The following is a 21,282-nucleotide window of genomic DNA, read 5'->3' as shown; positions in this document are numbered from 1 at the left end:
AATGGCTCAAACAATGAGGTAACTCCAGGACAAAGGGAATCCTGCACAGCCTTAAATGCTAATGCCTGCCATCACGCAAAACAATACAAGTTGTGGTCATCAAACCTGCCCTAATGGCCACCACGGAGCTATCCCGGGTCATTAGTTGGTTGTAAATGAGGCCATAATTAGGGGAGGGGTCCTTAAAAGGTCATGCTCTTACCAAAGACAAGAACAGTCCCTGTCATTAAAACAGCTCATTTCCCAATTTTACACCCACCCGGACGGATTGACCAGCACAAGTCTTGGAGATACCCACACTCTGAAGTGAGACAACTGATACAGATTTTTACATTAAAGACCAAATTATATAAATGTTTAAAACACCCATGGTTTGTTTTGCACATTAACATGATGTGAACATAAGATTTGTTCAACATTTTTTTCCAAAATACACAAATCTAAATAATCTGAGGTTCCTTAAGGATTACTCTATATAACATTGTATTGAAAGTCTTCATTGTGTTATGCAAAGCACTCTGAATTGTCTTTGTTTTGTACGTATCCATCCATGTGAGCCCACTATCTACACTCCACAGCAACATCCAATTAAAGTCAGATTAAAAGGGATCAAATTCCTTTTTCGCACACAAACTATATAGCCTGCAGGCTATGGTCCTGACACTGGGGTGTCACAGGCCATTAGCCATACTGAAACCCAGCGTGGCAGAACACTGAAATCCCCCGAAAGCATTCATCCGCATTTCGTAAGATGTCCTGGGAAACAACATCTACAGATAAGAGGGAGATATTTTTAGTCCGCAGGGCCGTTACAGCGGTGTGGGGGACAGACGAAGGAAAAGGCAGCGTCCAAGAGGAGAAATGGTAAAAAACAAACTCTGTTCTCTCTCTAAAGAGAGAAAACAGAAAGATACTCCTGTGCGTCTCTGCAGGAGAGCATTAGAGGAGTTAATGTGTTTGGATGAAGATGCACAAGAGACTCGTGAAGAGAAGAAGCAACGTAGGACAGAGATGAGACCGGAGGATGCGATCACTCTTTTGTCTGTTAGATTTCCCTCATCACTTATCTGAGCGCTGTCCATCAACATATTAACTCGCAAAGAAAGGAAAGCCCTCGATCGAAACCTTCTGTTAGGGTGTTTAAACGGATGTTAAACAGAACACGCAGTGATGCAGAATTATGAGCGTCTTTAAATCCCAAAGTTTCATTTAAGTAACCCCAGTGGAGAATACTGAGTGTTACGAAGCCAAAAAATCAAATCTAAACAATCGATCAAAAGTTGCACAAGGTCTTCCAGAGGTAAGAAAACGTATCAGGGAGTGTTTTCAGTCTCCATTACACAGGAGGGGAAAATAAGGCCAGCAATGCAACAGTTAGAAATGTCGATCTGCTGCCAGGTTTTCCTGTGCGAACAGAGAAAAGGCTCCATACAGTCCGCTGGTGTTTAGTGTCAGACCACAGCATGAGATTAACCTGTGGGTTAAGTGGAGACACAGCTGGAAAAGCCTTGTTTCATCTCATACAGTAAATCCACCTCCTCAAGTTCAAAAACAAAAATGCAATGCCGGCTGAACGCACGCTCGACATCCGTGTTACCTTTTTTTGAGACAGCTCTCTCTATCTTGACAAACGAATGCACGCAATTATAAACTTTAAATACGGTGGTTCTCCTGTAATGACCCGTGGGGGATTAGAGGGGCATTAAAAGCCATGAGAAGAATAGAGAAGGAGAAGAAAAACAGACTGTTGTTGTATGCTGTAATCTGTGTATCAAGATTGAGCTGGGCGAGCCGACAGGACAGAACAGGACAGGACAGGGATGTGACTTTTTGACGACAGGTTACTTGTTCGAGCCACCACTCGGAGTTTGAAAAAGCCGCTAGCAGTGGTTAGCGACTATCTTAAAGAAGAGGAAGAACAACAAACAAAAACATAGGTGGGGAGACAACAAGGTCCAGGAGCTCTTGGAAACTGTCACACTGCAAGTCAACACTACTGCGTTTTACATCATGATCATCACGCTTCTTCTGCATCTGTTTTTTTTTTGGTTCAGTGTCAGCATGAGGAAGGGTCTTCGTTGCTGCAGTCTTTTTCCATCTTTGTCAATCTTCAAAAAGGGCTTTTGAGAGTTAACACAGGGCTGACAGTTTTTCATCTGATCTCTTCCACTCTAAATCTAACACATAACACAGCTATGCAGAGATGAGGGAGAGCGCCCCAGCAGGAGTGCACAGAGAACACAGGGGCCATCGAGGCCCCTTCAACAAATCACTCAGGTAAAAATGCTTGTCATTTTCCAACATCTGGCACTGACAGGGCGGGCAGTCAAACGGGTGACCTTTTTTGCATTACCTCGACAGCAGGGTGGAAACAGATTCAACTCACACAACAGCAAAGGTACCCCCGGACAAAAATGTAGCAGTCTGTGTTGACAGCACGGCCTTGAACATGCTTTATCTCCATCTACCAGGCCTGTCTTAAAAATCATCTCAGCGCTCAAGTGTGTCTTTGTGATCATGTTTTTGTTTGCTCGGAGATGCTTTCACCAGACGTCACGCATGCTAAATTGATTACATATCACTGTATCTCAACACGCTGATATATTACTGCAGTAATTCAACTTAAGAACCTTCCTCGAGGGCACAGCTCCCTCCCGGTGTGTGAGTTGTAACCTCGTTCCAAGCTTACACCACTGAACCATTTGCAGTAAGTCTTTATGAAAGAGCGCTCAGCTCTGGGAACTGTTGGGAGAAGTAATTTACACACATTCTCAGGTAAAGAATGAATTGTTTACCTTGATAGACCACATCCCAGGCTGTGGGTCCTTGATGTTGACAACTTTGGCAGAGTTGGGAATGTGCAGGAGCTCCGTCAGGCCATCACTCTTCCCCACCAGCTTCCCTAAAGGCCAGCCGCGAACACAGACCCAATTATTCATCTTCTCTGCAGCTTTACTGGTGCAAATAAAAGTGCTCAACACATCTTAGTTATATTGATGTGAGATGTTAAATTATAAAGATGCAGATTATTGTCCAATCCAGGATGATCAAAGAGAAAAAAAATAGGTTTGTTTTTGGTGCAATTGCTTTAACTGTTCCTGGTCTGTGTGCTGTACTCTTCCACAGCTAGATTCCCTGGTTACAACCCAGTTGCTGGAATAAAATGTTGGCAAATCACAGACACATTAAATGTCTACGGTACCTGTGTATGATGTCAGCATTTTTACAACATGAGGTGAGGTGACATATTTCAGATTACATCTATATAAGATGATTTTCTCTAGATGGTTCACCAGACGGCGGTTTGAGATCACTGGTATTTTTTTAGCAAGACACTGTTACATCTTGCAGCCATTCCTCTGGCAACAAAGCTTGATATTTAAACCCAAACTTTTTTGTAACCTTAACCAAGGAGTTTTTGTGCCTAAACCTGACCAGATCTTAACCACAGTGGTGTTGCAACATAAAAAGTGAAACGACTGTGTTTGCAGAGAGCTTAATTTCCCAAATAAGTCAAATTTCCTCCTCTTCATCTGTTTGTTGATGTAGAGAGTGTGCAACCAAAACCTGAAGATTTTACTCAGTGTGAAGCTACTTAAAGGATTGCCTGCTTTTTAAAATCCACTGCACCTGCACTGTAAGTGTCTCAATGCTCATTGTCATTGTTCAAACCATTATATGTCCAAGCAACATAAGTGACCCCGAAACGAGAATTGTTTCTTACAGTGAAATTTTCAGTTTTCAATTTTCAAGTATTTTCAAGTTATGTTTGTGCACTCAATTTTTTATTTATTCATTTTTTTCTACTTCCACCACCATCCATAATTATGCCACATTTTAAAGAATGACTAAAAAAATCCTACAGATAATCCTTTAAATGTACGGTAACACTTCTCTTACCCTGTGGGTTTATTATCTCAATGTTGGGTGCTGGGCCGCTGAGGGCCACAGTGACTTCCTTGAGGCTGGGGTCAAAAGGCATCTGCCAGGTGTTGCTGACCCCGCTGAAGTGATCTGTGGACAGCAGGTGGACCTTGGATGACTGCACCGCCTCCTCCACCCATTTCAGAACCTACAGGAGAGGAAAGAAAATATGAAAAATGCATTGTTTATCATTTATAGTGTGGAAAATGATGGTATACAAGCTCGATAAGGTAACAAATATGCGCGCACGCACGCACGCACGCGCACATTTACCCACTCAGCTGCATACGAGGTCAACCCCTCAACATGTGCAAAGCTTTCATCAGGAAGTCATGCTCCCTCATGTGCTGCCCCCCTGTTCCCCCGTGTCCCTACGGAGAACTCACGGCTACTGTGTGAGACCCAGACACGACTTAACCCAGACTTTGGAAAGGAGCAGGCATTTAAGATGTGAGAGTAATAATATAAAGTACATTCTTTTCAAAAAAGCCCCAGGACAAATCTGGGTGCACGGAGAAAAAAAGAAATGAATCAACTGAATTGTAATGAAACAGTACATCTTCTAGATTCACTGTCAGTGTGAATTTGTTTCTGTGGTATAAGCACTGCAAAAACAAAACAAACCATGTTCGGGATATTTGATACTTGTGTTCCTCAAAACTATGCTTAATTTCTAATTTACTTTGCTGCTCCCTCTGAATCTGCCCTTGTGGCACTATAAAAGGGATGGTGGACGTAATCGTGCAAATATTTTCAGTGAAAATGAGCTCATGAGCAAATTTAACAGAAAGACAAAGCAAGAGAGAAAGAGAAGATGATTACATAAATATTAATATTGAAACAGTTCTTACTGATGAGTGGATAAAAGAACAAAGAGTGTTAAAAATCCAGAATTTCTTGCTCCCTCAGCACGGACTCTTATCTTACAGTAATAAAACAGCAATACTATTCAGACTTTGACTCACTGCCCAGTCCAAGACTGATGATTTACGCTTCTTGGAAAGGTTCAAAAGAGCTGAGGTATGCATCAATCAATTAAATGTTTCCTGCACATTTGATCTGGAGTCCAGACTAGAATGTGGGCACAGCAAAAGACACGAGAGAGGCTGTAAAACCTTCTACTGACATTTAATTTACACAGCTTCGAGGTACAATCGAGGCAAAGCTGAAATGATTTCAGCACTGTGACCAAAGAACATCTTTCGAAACAATAAAGTTTTTATCCTGACTCTGAAACTTGAACATTTGTACTCGCAAAGAAGCAAAGAGAGAGTTCAGCACATGCACGTACCTCGTTGACCTGTTTCTTGTCTAGATGGAAGACCTGCCCGGAGCTGGTGGAGGCGATCTCTTCGTAAGCCTTGTAGCCAATGTGAGTCCTATCATCACAGTCCCCTGTCAGCACAAACACCACCTACACACATATGCGCACATTCAAAGATCTGATCTCTTTACATATAAACCTTATACACTGAATGATTTGTAACTACAATATCCAAACCTGTGACTGTTTCTGCTGGATGAGCTGCAGGACTTCGTGGGTCAGCTTGTAATCTTTGGAACGGGCGTCTGTAAAAACGTAAATGAAGGACCCTGGCAAGGAAATCTCCAAGGCAATCTTGATGGCACCAATGCTCATCTCGGGACAGTCCCCTCCACCCTGAGGAACAGAGGGGTATCGTCAGCAAAAGGTATGAGTGTAAATATGTTTGTCTGAGTTTGTGAGCCATTTCTTTGATTTGTCAGTCAAAAACGTTGTACACCTGCACAGTCTAATGCAATCTAATACAACATCCCTGCCATAACATCTCTCTTTAAGAAGCTCATGATCATCTGTTTTTATGAACAGAACTGCTACAGCTCTGTGGTGTCTGCAGTCGTAAGCAGAACTGGTTTCCTCTGGACAGATACAATAAAAAAACTATCTTTGTTGTTTTGGCTGTTGTTTATTGCTGAATTCTCTATTTTTTGTTGAATATAATTTGACCTTGCTTAAACCTAACCTGCAAAAAAGCCAACGTAGATAAACAAATAAGAAATGTTCAACACGTAGAGGAATAAGATTCAAATTACATTCAAACAGAGAGGAAATGATGCGCATTGTTTGCTGTATTTCTACACCACTTTCAAAAATAATCAGTTTGATCCATCTTTGTCATCAACTGACTGTCCACTAACTCTGTTTCTGTCTTGTTGGTAGGGTCAAAGACACATGTTCTCTGGAGCAGCCCAGCAGACATATTTCTGTGTGTCTGAGGGGTTCAGTGGTTACCCATGATGCATCAACCATCAAGATTAGTAACATCTGGATTGGAGTGACCCATGATTTCAGGCCAAGGGGGGGGGGCACTTTTGTTGCCTAACATCTTCACCCGTACACACAATAGCCCTAATGTCAGAAGAATTTCAATTTCAAGAAAATGTCAATTCCAAAGAGTATCTTTCCATCCACTCCGGCCAAAAGCTCTTCAGGGGTTGTGCAGGTGAAGAGGTGAGGGGAGGAAAAACAGACGCAGGAATGAAGCAGCAAGTCAGAGGAAACTGGATCTCTTCCATGCTACACACAACACGCTCGCACTCCAGATTAGGAGCAGCCCACGCCAAGGATGCACTGACAGTGGCCAAGTCTCTTTCTTCAAAGGACAGACCTCTGAGTACGACTCGTCTCTGTGTCCGTCCCTCTGTCATTCTTTGACATGAAGAGTACAAGTTTTGCAAGTTTCCTGTTTTTCCTCAAGTATTACAAAACAGGATTCATGCACGACTTCTTTTCTCTGTCCAAGTGATTACACAAATACTCGAACTTGGCAGAAGTCTGTTTAGCATTCTAGCCATTGTATGTTTTTGTTTGTAATGGTGCAGGAAGGCAAATATACATATGGTCTGAAGACGTTTTGTTTTGGGGTTTTTTTTAAAGCAAGGTCAACATTAGACCAGTGCCTTGGAGCTTTAGGGCCCCTCGCTACATTATATGAATGAAAAAAAAAGTAAAAAGTTTAAAGTCACAAATTTCTTTCATCATTCAACGTGGACTGATTGATCGGTCATGGTTTTAAAAAGCTAACGAACGTTCCAGCCCAGACGTCACTGTCTGCTGCTCTTATCAAGGCCAGATGACCTTGTGCTACTGCTGCTGATTCCTTGGATTGATGAATGTGATCTCTCCGTCTGAACTCACCTGAACGTACAGCTCTCTCAGCTCATACTGGAACTTCTTGGGGTCCGTTGTGATTGTTACAGGTCCGATCTCTGCAAGAAAACAACAGCAGAAAGAGGCTCTGTGATTAATAGGGCCACAGACCGGAGCGTCAGATAAATAACTGAGAGCATTTTTGTTTCTCTTCAGCCAAATATTGGTTTTGGCAGATGTGTATGGACATCCAGAGAAAAATGTCACAATATGGACTGCAGTGAGGAAAAACTTCAGGAAGGGTGATATATTTAAGGGGTAGAAGGAAAGAAGGAAATGTGATGACAATTCAAAAGACACATTGATAAACATATAAAAGAAATGACAAGGAAGAAGGCAGATCGGACATAATGATGACAAAGATCTGAAGGTCATAAGAGAGGAGAGCTGTGGAAGACTTTTGAGACCAGATAGATACATTTCTACTTGTACATCTGGAGCAGAAACGGGGGAAAATGATAGTATGTCCATACTGTCAATGGGTAGAAAAATGAAGAGGAGCAAGGAAAAAAAAAATTATGCGATGTCAGTTCATGCATGATCGGATGCATTTAAGTTTACCAAGTTTTTCTGAAAGCAGTCGAGCATGACGGGCACTGTTGTTCCACTGGGATTACACATGCTCTCATTTGTGAGCAACACGATGATCTTTGTAAATAACTGAATAGAATAGAATAGAATAGAATACACACTAAATATGACATATGACAGACCTTCAGCTGGATAGAGTTTTATAGTATGTCTGCAACTACGAAAACAATTTCCACTAAACTTGGATGGAGGACAGGTCTCAGCCCAGTCCACTAACTGATGTAGAGCCGTTTAAAGGGACAGATCCAGGAACGTTTTCTCACTTTTTTTAACATTGTGAGGTAGGGTGGTTTTTAAACATTTTTGTTAATTTCAAAAGGTTTTTGCACGGATCTTGAAAAACAGAATATTTAGCTGATATGAAGCAGATCCAACAAAAAATCTAGATCTAGAAAATGTAAATATGTTTTACGTGATATTGGACTAGGCTTGGTTGAATTACAGGGTACTGTTAGGCCTCTGTGGAAGTGTGTGCCCTACTGAGTGCCATCTGCCATGTATTTGTTTGTCTTACCTAACCACACAGATCCATCAGGCCAAGTATATTCATATAGCGAGAAAATAACAAAATACACATTCGGCTTAGTTGGAAGATTTAACTATCGTTTAATCAGCCAAAATACCAAGTCCAATTTGACATGTTCCAATGATTTGATGTGTCCAACCAGTGAGTCCAATCTTAATATTCAGCTTTCTACAGTGAGACATGGAAAAACCTCCAATTCTCACATGTGAGAAACCTGAAACAGGGAATCTTTTTTATTATTTCAGAAAGATGACTAACAAGACTCATTGACTGACAAAATAGCTGCAGATCTATTTTCTGTCAAGTGACCTATGTATCTAGTTTGTTGTGTGTTATGCTTGATGCCTGTGACATTTTGCTTTTATTTACAGAAATCAATACATTACTTTAATTTTCATGTATCAGCACCCACGTTCATTAAAGGTCCTTTTCGTAAGTTGATTTTTTATTCTTATTTCCAATTGCTCAAATAATGATGCACTGGGTTTCCCAATTTACTGAAAACTAGGATGGGTTTGTCGCCTTCCCAAAGTGTCAGTTATTGATGATTGATATTGACTCAATTTTTTTTTTTTTTTTCACAAAAAGCCCCTTTGATTAAAATACTTCTTACTGATATGGAGCTCTGACACAGAGTTACCAGTACTTTACAGATATGACATTAAAGATCAAAGCGCAGATCTTGATCTCGTCACTGGCAAATATCTTTTCTTGCTATGTGTCCAGTGTAATCGCTCCAGTGCTGTCATGAGATTATGAGAACAGTAGGGAAACATCATCATTGTGACATCCATCTTGTCTTTTATAGTGCCATTAAAGAAAGGACTGACGCCGCTTTGTGACAACACGGCCTGCGCTCTGTACCTCTGCCAGTGTGGGTAGTCGCCGCTGTTTCTCGGCTTACTTTGTTCTATCCGTTAATGAGCTGCTAAGCCCCTTCTTGAGTAAAACTGTGTGACTTCAGCCACTGCAGCTGTGCTGAGGAATGAGCCTGATGAGGGGCTGCACACACACTCAGGTACACACACACACTCATACACACACACCGCTCTGCACATGCAAGCAGATTGGAAAACAAGGTTTCCCTTGTTGAAGAGAGGTAATTTCAAAGGATCCCTGACTTTTGAAACAGGACACAGTTTGAAGCGTTTTACAGTCTGAGTGCTGAGCCTCATTAAACACACTTATCACTGAGAACTTTCTATTCCTCTGTCTCAGCTGTTTGGTTTTTTTAAAGTAAACACATTTAAGGTTTTTGAATTTGACATTACTTTGTTCAAGGAGGCATCAGAAGCACTTTCTCTCTAGTCATTTCAACCAGCATCACTTTACATTTCCTCTGGAGAAACACTCCACAAGCACATTCATTTTCTACAATAACATACACAAAGAAGTCAAAAGCCTTTTTTCCAAATTATCCAGATTTTGGCATCCGTGTAAATTCTCATGGTGGAGGGCAGGAACATTCGCAGCGATCAGAGACACTTTTTAAAACTAACATGGAAATGTGTCTGGCTGCTATGAACGGAACATGGATCCCCAGCCAAAGTTTTCAGAGATGGAAAAACTGACATCTCTTTCCTTGTGGGAGAAGTTCCCATGGCTGTTGTAGTATTCTTTTGACCATTTTGGCTATGGTGCCCCTAACCACAGTCACCCTCTTTGCACCAGCACTGTGGAAAACCAAAGCTAATAGTCATGACCTCCAAACAGTATGAGATGACATAAAGCCCGTCAAACTCTGTGTCGATCTTTGACATCTCAAGATAAAGAGAACACTGCTGTTCATTGTTATTCTCTCTCTAAATGTGCATTTATCCACATGTAGAAACCAGAGCATGAGTACTATTCATGCCTGGGAGCTTCCAAGCTCTTGCAGTCCACCAGAACTGTTGGGGGTTAAGTGTCTTCCCCAAGAGCACCTCAGGCATTGTGGTTAAGAGAAGGGAAATCATTACTGCTTCGTTTTCAATGTTCTCCCTGCAGGTCTGGCGACTCAAACCAATGTTCCCTTGTACTAAGAAGCCTTTATGGTAGAGCCTGACAGATGTGCAGTTTTATATATTTATACAAGGGAGTAAAACATCTGATATACTGGCCAAGATACACACATTTTTTGCAGTGAAACCCCTCATATGTGGTTATCAAACACTTTTGCTGCATGATGCAGGCTATTTGACAGCTTAACAATAAACTTTATTGTCCCCAGTGAACTGGAACAATAAACTTCACTTGGAATTTAATAATCATAACGCCCCAGGCATTTCCTTGTGTTTACACCAAACATAAAGCAAGTTTTTTTTTTAATGTGACATATATACAAAGCCAGTGCAAAGCAAATACACAAGCAGAAAATGTTCAGCTTGAGCGGAAAAGTTGTCCGTGTCACGGGGCTTTGCGGAGAGTTGCGTGGTTTGGATCTAACGGAGCAGCGAGACAGAGCCACCGCTAAGCCTTGAGAGCTGGCGAGCTCTGGAGGAGGGCAGAGTCTGGGTTTCTGGAGGAATAAACACCCGCAGTAATACTCAACTCTGCTCTGATCCAGAGCCATTTGGCAGCGGGAGGAGAGCTTGGAGCTTAGAGTCTGCTGACTGGAGGGGAAATGTACTTCAATTAATGAATGCTCAGCGAGGAGAGGGGAAGAGACTGGAGGGAAAGGCCATTGTTGAGCCCTCATTCCCCGAGTGTCAAATACCGATGCTCTGGGTCGGCAATGCACAGCATTGTAAGTGAACTGTTTTTTTTTTTGTTTTTTTTTTGTTTTTTTTTAAACACAGATGATGTTTGACCAGAATCCTCCCCATTCGTCTGCCACATTGAAATCTTCCAGGACACGTGGACCGGCACTAACTGAGAGTCGGCTACACATGTAGGAGAAATGTTCACACGGCGTTCTGGCCACAACACAGGAAATAGCTGTAATGCTTTTTTCTGTGATGAAAAGAAACACATAAATGGCATGAACATGGCCAAGTGGATGAAATCAGAGTGGAAGAATGCTCTAAAGTCTGACAAAGAAGGAAGAACAAAGGAGAGAAAATGACCAAATCAAACAAACCTCAAAATGACGAGATGAGCTGATGGTTGTTGACACAGGTGGACTCGAAATAAACATACAAAACAAATAGCTGCAGCCACCACCTCGATATTCCCCGCGGCATTCACCCGTGACGCCGGCAGTGAAGGCATACATCTGCAAATCACGTGCGAGCTTAAACACTCACAGAAAGCTCTAATGGGATGGAACAAACTGGGCAACTGTCCAGCGGCAAACTTAGTTTCACCTCCACTGACATTAGGGCTTAAAGTAATTTGCTGGGAGTCTCTCATGCATTCACTGTGGAGTGAGTTTGTCTTTCCTTACAACATCAGCAGCGAGGAATTCCAAGGCCAATGCACTGAAAGGTCACAGCCGGTAACGTCTTCCAACCAAATAAATTCAGAATTTTGGCAGCAATAAATAAGACAAGACAGCTTCTCAAGCTGCTTCGGTGCCTAACAGACAATTGAAGGAGACATTGTTCTGTGAACCTCTGACATTTCTTCAAAGCTGTGCCCATGATATGATGTGGCAATTTGGGAAAGTTATGCTCTTTATGTGCTCTGTGTTTGTTGATGGCAGTTTATGTAGCAGCGGCAGCAAACCCATTTACCTTCTGCAACCTTTGTTTCCATTTTATCAGTCCTGAAGGCAAAGACCGACTTCTTCCCAACTCATAATCACTCTGTTTATAGAGGTCTAATCATAAGCTCAAGGAAACCAATGCTGTGGCAATATAGACCAACAGGAACCCCTAAACTGAACCTCCTGCTCATCGTTACCAGTAGTTGCACAGGCAAAAGAGGGCTTCAACTCTTCAAGGACACGTTTGCCCAAAAATGAAAATTCAGTCATTATCTGCTGATGTCTGATGACGTTTCGTAGTCCGCAAAACATTTCTGCAGCTTCACAGTATTCTCCGAAGCAACTGAAGTAGATGGAGGCTTCAATCATGAATAAATAACTGAAAAACACATAAAATGGCGATCCAAAACTCCTGAAGCCCCGTGATCCCAAATTGATTCTAAAAGGTGTTATTTACACCCTGTTTAAAGCCAAATTCTTTGCTGTAGCTGCTAAGTTGAAAGTGTTAAAATTGGGAGCATAAAAGCTGTATAACATCTTTTCACACCATATTAAGATCTCATGGGCTCCTGATCCTTTGCTTAAGCCATAAATAGCTGTATGGGGCCATTTAATGTTCCTTTATGGCTGTTTTTTACATTCTAAAATAATCTCCATTTTGCGGAGTGCAAAGCCTTACCTCACTTTTCCTCAGCATTGGGCTGAGTAGATAATGACAGAATTTTCGTTTTTGGCAAACTGTTCCTTTAACTTTTTCCCTCTTTCACTGGCACCGGTCAATACACGGTTCAAGATTTTTATTGCCAAAACTGCCAAACTGATTTCAACGCGTGTCGGTATGTTACAAGCGCAAGTGCTTCACTCAAACTATGGTCCTGTCATAGAAGTTTCCCTGTCCAACAAAATCCAACAGGTTACACAACGTGTAGCTGTTACAACACTTAACAGCAGCAGAGGCTGTAAACACACACACACACTGCTTTCTGTCATTCTGCTGACTCAGGGCAAAACCTTGCCAGAACGAGAGTGGCTGTCATCCTGACCGTCAGCTATGGGGCATAATTCACTTAATCAGCCCCACTGAGAAAACACATGTGAAACAGCACACGGTGCAATTAGTGTGCCTCGGTGAGGAAAGTGTCCCGCGCTATACATACTGCACACAAAGGAGCAAAATTGTGTGCAGACGTTCGGTCTATGTGAGGTAAGGCACGCAAGGCCACTTATGCTCTTGACGTATAAGCGCACATACAAACACAAACAAATACGCTGCAGATCAAAGGTCAACGACACAGTGCTCTGTAATTACCTCAGTGTGAGCAGCCATCACTCTTAATAAAGCGCACATATGCTGTGTGTCCTTTGGGAACCACCAACTTTCTTTCTTTCTTTCTTAATTGCTCACTCTCCTCTTCTTCCAGTGCTCTTAAACTCCTAACTTGATTTATTTTTAACTTTTTCCCCCTTTACTTTCTTTTAAATGTGACTTCCTTTCTTGCTTGTCTTTCTGGCAGAGATCTAAATCCCTAATTAAATTTGCTCAAATTGGCCAGCTTTGCTCAGACACCGGTGGTGAAATCACCCTGGAAGATTTTCCCAAACAGGAAATTGCAGCCTTGTGAAAGATTAATTCCTGCTTTATACCAAAAATCATAATGTGTTGCCTTTTTAAAATGGAATAGCATACTGAAGAGCAATCTCACGGGATAATAAACTCTATTTAGAGTTATTTTTTCAGTCTTAAAAACATCGCATTTTGGGTTGATGTGAGCTGATTGTAATAGAATGTCCACTTCTACTCTTTCTTCCAGATTGGATTGGAAGTTTTTCAGTCACCAGGCTGCAAAATCCGCGCTCAATCTTGCCTCTTCCTTTCTCTCGTCATTTCTTTACTTCATTTCTTCACGCCATTTTTCTTTCTGCTCCTTATTACAGTGCCTCTCTTCTTTTCTTCCTTGCTCTGGCTCTTTCAAACTGCATCTTTTACCCTGTTTGACTTCACCAGCTGCCATCTAATGGTTGAGGTTTCGCCCCGAGCTACAGAGCTGACAACAGGCTCGATTTCAAACCACCACAAACTGAACTTGTGATGGAAACTTCTCCGAACGACCAACAGCGAGAGAGAGAGCGAGCAGGACCACCAGGCAGCAAAAAAGCTCTGCTCGCTGCAGCACTGCGTCTATGCATTCTCTCGCTTCACCGAAACCGGATCCGTCTCAAGACGATGTGCCACAACACCGCAGATCTCTATTAATGGCCCTCATGAGTTCAAATGATCACACAAAAGCCACTCACACACAAACACATAGTGAGACACGACTGATGTAATTCCTCCCAGATGCATGGCTTGATGAGGAGCACGTGACAAGAGACTGACTGCAGATCTGAACCCCCCCGCCAGTCATCCATCTGACATGACAACTCGTGCCGGAGACGAAAAACAGAGGAGGATGCGAGTCTTAATCAAGAGCGTGCCGTGCCGTATGTGTGGTTCATGCGACCAAAGAAAAATGGCGACCTCACAGCAAACAGGTATCTCCTGCCTGCATCTGTACTGTATATGTTCAAGTGTGTACAAGCCACTCAGGTGTATGAGGTGCTTATAAAGTCAGTTTATCACCTGCAGTAGATGGCGATCAGCATACGCCCAGTTTTAAGCAGTGGCCAACGCTGAGCAATGTTCTGCTGTCGACAGATTCAACAGCAAAACGTGTAAGACAATTAAAATAAATCTGCATCACTTGAGCTGTGTTCACTATCTTCTCAATATTTTGACCGCCTCACCTTTCTGATAAACAACCCTTTCCATTGCTAAACTGATATTCCTCAATGCTCTCTCCAAAGCCGCCAGACTCTTTTAACAATAACAGCGGTAGACAAAACATGGAAGTTGCTGGTTTACCGCTGCCTCGGTCAGTTAGTCTGCTCGTGTTACTGTGTTTTAAAGGGTTAGTGTGGATTCATAAGAGTCACAAAATAATACTCTGGTAGTCTGGAGAGGACATTATAAGGGCTTCAGCTGTAAGTCAGAAGGGGTTATCTGACGCCCCTGTCAGTACATTGCTTATGGTAGCTTCTGCAAATTTCTCTACATTCAACAGTTGTGTTGCCTGTAGCAGAAATATCAGCACTGGAGAAGAAAAGCACGAGATTTCAATGAAGAGCAGCAGACTTTTAAACGATTACAGCCAATTGGATCTCTCGATAATCCGACCGTACCAGCCAGATCGCCCAAAGGAGGATGAGAGTCTGACTTTTCCTTGTTTCATCTTTATCTATCACTGTCACTCAATCACGTTTCCTTCTGCTTCTGACTCTTAAACTGCTGCAACAGTCCCCCATCTCATCTTATGACACTGTTCATTTTGTATGCCAAATATTACATAATGGCCTGATATGTGCCTTCTTGATGAGGTGTGCTTCACCTGAACCAAGTTCAAACTCACATTGTACTAATCCCAAAATTACAATCTACTGAACCTGAGCAGTTTCAGACCATAGATCGGTATTAAACGGCGTCATCCCTTCAATGTTCTTGACAGCAGTAATTCACTGAAATGATCCGAGGAAATAACGTGTGCTGGAGGTTTGAAAAAAAAAAAAGGGCTAAATATCTGTCAACTCAGGCCATCTGTGCGCATTATCGAACACGGTTGTCATAAAAAATTATCCAAGAGTCATAAATTAATAACAGCCAGAACAGTTAAGCAATTGAAAGATGATTTCAACTTGTTACAGATTTCTTTTTTGATGCTCAGTTTACATCTGGTCTGGGTAAGAGCCTTCGTGGACCCAGCGAAGACGTCTTTTCCGGGGGATCCACATAAGCATTATCACATGTTGGCAGTCAAAGCTTTTAGTCTAATTCTCACCACAAACTCTACATGACTATATGACCGAATGTGACGTGTAGACTTGAGGATTTTCTACAAAGAAAAACATAAAAGAGAGAGTTGAATGTAATCTGCGTGTGTGGCTGGGCAACCGCCTAGACTGTGTGTCTGAACACCAGCCGCACGGGAAGAACACAGACGAATACGAAAGGAAGAAGGCGTCAAAACTAAGTGAATAATTTATTACTCCAAAACAAGACAGTGGACCATTTGGTGTGGCTTTGTACTTTTGTGCTCTTTTATACTACGTACTATCTGCATGCAAAGAGGTGTTGAGAAACCTTTGTGCATGTCGTTGCATTTATTTTCCATATATAGAATTTGTGCTTCATTAGAAAACAGGGCATGTATTCGAAAGAACTGTCTGTAAGCACAGTGCATGTCATGCTGTACAGATTGTGAAGCCCTCTGAGGCACATTAGTCATTCGGGGTTGTAGAGCCCCAGCAGCTCAGGTGGTTGGGCAGTCGTCTCTGGTTCTGAGGCTCCGTCCTCGCTGCAGAGGCCCGAAGGTTCCAGTCTGACCTGTGGCCCTTTGCGTGCCCCCTCTCTTTCATCCCACTTCCTGTCAAATCTCAATGCTGTCCCAACAATAGAACCACGAAAAGGCTCAAAAAATAAAATATTTGGGTAGAGGCAAGATGTTTGTTCTCCTGAACAGGATTCCAAGAAAAGCGCCACAGGGAGTGATGAGTTATGGATTTCTGCGACCCCGTCTGGCAATCTGACCTTTGACTTTACGTGTTCTCAGTCGTGCCCTTGAACCCTGTGATCTGTAAACGGTCTGTACAGGGCAAACAATACATAAATCCATCTGCAGCACGTTAGTTTACCATTTAATACTATTTCAGGATTTTATTTTAGTTTTATGAAATAGTGAGTTGAGTTTTTGAGCGCTACAAGCATCTGTTTTATTTTGGTAAATTAAAACATTGTAGCCGATGCTTATGAATGATGCATTTGCATTGAGGTTAAGGATCAGTTGTGTGAACCGGAGCCGGAAACTTTTTATTCTGCTCATAGGTCGATAGGCAGCACAGACAGACAAACTCCTTCCGTGTTTGCCTTTCACAATAAAAGTCCCGCACATACCAGTATACACCTAAATGCTTATAGGCATTATATTCAGCTAACAACGTGTTACTTCAACACTTATTTGATAGTCAGTATATGCATGTGTATGCTTTTAATTAAGATTAAAGATAGGAAAGCAAAATCTACCACGAAAATAACCATCAGTGCATCTCTATATGATGCTATCTTTCTTTTTTTGAAAACAGCTGATTGCAGGACGCACAGTGCTGAGGTAACGTATGTATCTGAGGCAATGTAAGTTTACAAATGTCGATACGATGATGGTAAAACAAAGTAAACTTGCACAGGCATTAAGACTAACTATAAGGTCTGTATGGAAACAGCTGATCACAACTAATTAGAACTTTCTATTACTGTACTTGGTTTAAGTTACCATGCTGAGGATTTTGAATTTTGAGCCACAGCACTTTTGGAAAGCAGCTGTTTCTCGACTACCTCTCTCTCTCTCTCTCTCTCTCTCTCTCTCTCTCTCTCTCTGCACTGCTGACTTTTCTGACCAGTGTGGAATTTCCATCTGCCAGAAGCTGGGTGTATCAAGACTGACCCAACACAATCATCACTTATTTGCAGCCAACAATTAGGCGGCCTATGTCCATTATTTTTAGACACAAACTTGTCTTCAAGCAAATGTTGTACCCATGAACAATACTGCGTAAAAACTGAAGGAATGTGACCGACAGGAGGAGGTCTGCTCTGATTTATAATCATTGTTGTCAGAACTGTGTCATCAATTTTCTGCTCAGCACCTTTCTCACTTCTTACACACTCATTTCTCTCTGCTCCTGGACTTTAACATTTTTCGGTTTCCATCAGCACTGATTGATAGTTTCTGGGTCAACCTGTGATAAATCTTCTCAACTTCTTATCTCCTCTCAAAAATGTAGAACTTAAAAAACAAACAAATGGTGGTCATAAGTCCCACTGACAGCTTACAAAACTGACCCGATCCCCTAACGGGTTGGGTTGTGCAACATCTCGCTTACCCATGATGCATCCCAGTGAAGGTGTTAGACAGATGCTCATTGTATTGCCTTGATGACATATTAAGGATGAGAGGCAGGGCTGGAGCAGGGGATGAAACAGACAAAGCTGCGGCTTAGAGAGGCATCAGGTAGTGCTGGCTCTGAATGCCTCTCACTGAAAGGGCAAAAACTGGCAGCAACACACTGAGAACATTGTTACGTCTCTACATATGGTATCCATTGTAGAAATAAAAGCCAAAACCCCAGACTTGGCTGAAGCTGTGTCTATGATTCACCAACAGGAACAAAAAAAGGATTTCACAATTAAATGTGGCCTTTTAATTGCGTTAATTTGGCACCAGAGAATTGATTAAAAAAGTGATTAAAGATCACCGCAAAATTGCACCGCGTGTATTTTATGAGCGATGGTGAAATCCCTGAGTGCTCAAAAGTGGCCGGGTGGTGTTTTCTGTTTAGTGTGCCTCCTTTGTTTTACTGAGGAAATTCTAATTGTGCGTGCTGAAGCAGACAGAGAAACCTCAGATGCAGCGGATCAGAGCTGCCGACCACACACAGATGTCTGAGGAGGTGATTTCCACGGAGCACGAGAGCGCCTTCAGAACGGATCCAATGTGTTGTTAAAGATGTGAATCAAAAATTTAAATTATGCATTTTTACATGGAGAAGAAGATTATTTTAGCCTTTTGAGGTTTCCAAGACAGGTGACCACGAGCTCAGCATGTACTTGCCATCAGGTTGACACGGAACAACAGGTTCATCAGTACGAGCTCAGGTTTCACACTGAATGATGCTGGACGCGAGTTAACATGTGCATGTTGTTCTGTAATGTTTACGTGGCACAGTAAGGGTTTTTAGAACACAGAAAGTGCGCTATGGCCTAGAAAATGTTGGAAAAGACTAGTCTAAGGTGGTTTTCATGATAGATGACTTCCCCCTACACATGCCTATCAGAGGGACCGGGCAGGGGGCACTGACAGCCTGACCTTCAGCCTTGCAGCCTGTAATTCAGATTTCCTAAACACTTGTCTGCTTCAGACACATAAAAAACAAACAGGCCTCCGTGTCAATCAAATTTCTGCCTTGTTGTTTCATCTCTAATTTCACCTTCACCCCCTCTATTCTGGTGCACACACATGGACAATTGAACATAAACTTAAGTAAACTTCGGCAGTGCGCATCAGGTTTGTCTTGAAGAGGCGACATCCATGTGGAAAGAGAAGAAATGTGAAGAAGAGAAGACCTAACAAAGGAAAAGAACTTACCTGCAAAAGCGAGTAGCGAAGAGGCAAAATGCATCAAGCAACCACACCCTGCACACAGGTATAATGTGTTCTTGCTTGATCATGATTACAGCAAACATCGCAGAACAGAGCTCTTGGAAATGTTGAAGTGCTGTTAAAAATCTCCTTTAGATCGACTCATGAGCTGATCTATTTATATGAAACATATAATACTCTTAATGTGACTGAAAATGTCCTGCCACGTATGGCTATAAACCTGCCGTAATAAGATCATTAAACTTTTACAAGGATGGTATAACCGGCTTTGTCTATTTAATCTGACGCTGTAGACAGAACTTAATGGACGCAGCAACAATTGCTTTTTTTTTTGGCACCAACACTGACATATTATCACCTTATAAAGTTCTTCTGGTGAGCATGTTAGCAAACAGTTTCCTATTTCCATATGCAGCAGATACATCAGCTGTGTCCTCAGCTAACTGACATACAGTAGAGAGGCCAACTCACGCCCCTTCCGATGGACCAACATTTCAGAAAAAATATGTACGTTAGGCCAGACACAAAGACCTTTTTCCTTACTGGCTGCCACTAACCCTAACCAGTACATTACCACTATACCTAACCCATGGCACAATTCAAATGTGATAAAAAGTTTATCTGTCTCCCCCCACTGAATAATGCCCAAATTTGTCTTCCGAAATAAGGTCCCATGGGGAACACCTGAAGGGTCCAATGTTCATTCTGCTTTGCCGCTGTTTTGGTCTCGACTGACTGCTGAGGGAAATATCTGTCGTTTGAGAAGCTAAATGCTTCATTAAGTGTGCCAGCTAGTTGCTAACTTTGCTCGTCTGCCATCTAGAGCAAGGGAGTTAGCGTGCAGTGAGTTAACAAAGCATTTTTGTGGAAAGAGCTGCCTGTTAACGTTGGAAACAAAGCCGATGAGAGTGGTGAGGGCGAAACCAAAAGTGCAGGCAGTGAAACCAAAAGAAAGAGATGAAAGAGGCCAAAAGTTTGTCTCTATAAAACTCAAAAACAGTGTCCTCTATCTGTTTTGGTGAGGAAGCACGTCACTTCAATATTAACGGTTCGAGAACACATGTCACTCTGACCACACCAGCCAAGCTGCTGAAACTTAACATGTGTTGCAACTGAAGTGCACATAAACAGCTTACACAGTAAAGCAAATGAGGTCATGCCATACCAAGCCATGGGAGTGTTCAACTTTGGAACCAGATCTTTTATGGACGTAAATCTAATGTGATCCAAATGAGTTCTCCAGACCTCAGAAGTATGATGTAAAACAATGAAATTGTGAATCTGTGCTAAGAGGTGCTTTGGGGAAAATGTTTCCTAATAAGAGCGTCTAGACTTCGATCTGTAGAGTCTAAATTGACTATAAAAATCACTGATTTGGGGAAAGCCCTCGTGGAAGGGGCAACAGTAAAAGTGCTGAGGTTGCTGGTTTATTATCATTATGAGTAATAAAGCACTAAAAATGCTGACTGGCAGATGCTAATATACAACATAATGTACATGTGTTCTGCAGTTGGTATAGCTGGCAATGAGCAGCTGGAAACAATCCACTTGGTTTCCACTTGAAAGAGTGGCGTGGGACCCAAACTTTTGTCGTGGGCCCACAAAAATGAGCCAGTGTGTTATTCGTAAGACATTTGTGACTGCCATGTGACTCCAGCCACTACACAGCTAGCAGTGGCAGCTGTCATCAGAATCACCTGACTTGCTTCGGGTGCTCAGCTAAGATAAATGGAGAGACTGGCTACTTGTGCTGGGATAGGTCAGGTAAACATGTCTGCCCCAGAACAGGAAAAACGCATTGTAGACATGCTGCAAACACACTGCAAGTTCTACAAACACGCAAAAGAGAGTTAAACTTCTCACATTTTGAATAACACTAATATGTCTATTTTGATCCAGAAAACTAAGTTGGGTCGGACCGATTATCAGCCTGGCCGATTATCAGGGCGAGTATTCAGCATTTCTTCTGATAAATGGTATCAACAGGTTTTTTGTCCAGCTGCCAATAAAACAAATTAATTCAAAAAGATGTGATACTTTGACTTTGATGCAGCATCCTTATTCTGCCTGCAGCCAGCTGTGGTCTCACCAAATGTCCCACCCACAGCACTTTCTGATTGGCTGCACGTCACATATAATGGTCTGTCAACACTGAATAGTCAATCCAGTGACTAACAAC

The 21,282-nt window shown here is 42.1% G+C and overlaps 1 protein-coding gene across 1 annotated transcript in view; it reads right to left on the bottom strand.

Annotated features, from left to right (window-relative positions):
- The window catches only part of hmcn1 (hemicentin 1), an 88,723-nt gene that overhangs the window by 60,493 nt on the left and 6,948 nt on the right, over positions 1–21,282 (bottom strand). The window contains exons 3-7 of the mRNA XM_037114013.1: positions 7,103–7,173; positions 5,426–5,584; positions 5,216–5,338; positions 3,901–4,072; positions 2,796–2,902 (exon numbers count right to left, since the gene is read on the bottom strand). Coding sequence (XP_036969908.1) covers positions 2,796–2,902; positions 3,901–4,072; positions 5,216–5,338; positions 5,426–5,584; positions 7,103–7,173 — 632 coding nt within the window. The remainder of the gene's footprint in view (positions 1–2,795; positions 2,903–3,900; positions 4,073–5,215; positions 5,339–5,425; positions 5,585–7,102; positions 7,174–21,282) is intronic.

This window comes from Acanthopagrus latus, chromosome 11 (genome assembly GCF_904848185.1).
Source record: "Acanthopagrus latus isolate v.2019 chromosome 11, fAcaLat1.1, whole genome shotgun sequence".
In the NCBI taxonomy this organism is placed as follows: Eukaryota; Metazoa; Chordata; class Actinopteri; order Spariformes; family Sparidae; genus Acanthopagrus; species Acanthopagrus latus.
This window is presented reverse-complemented; position numbering and strand designations above follow the sequence as displayed.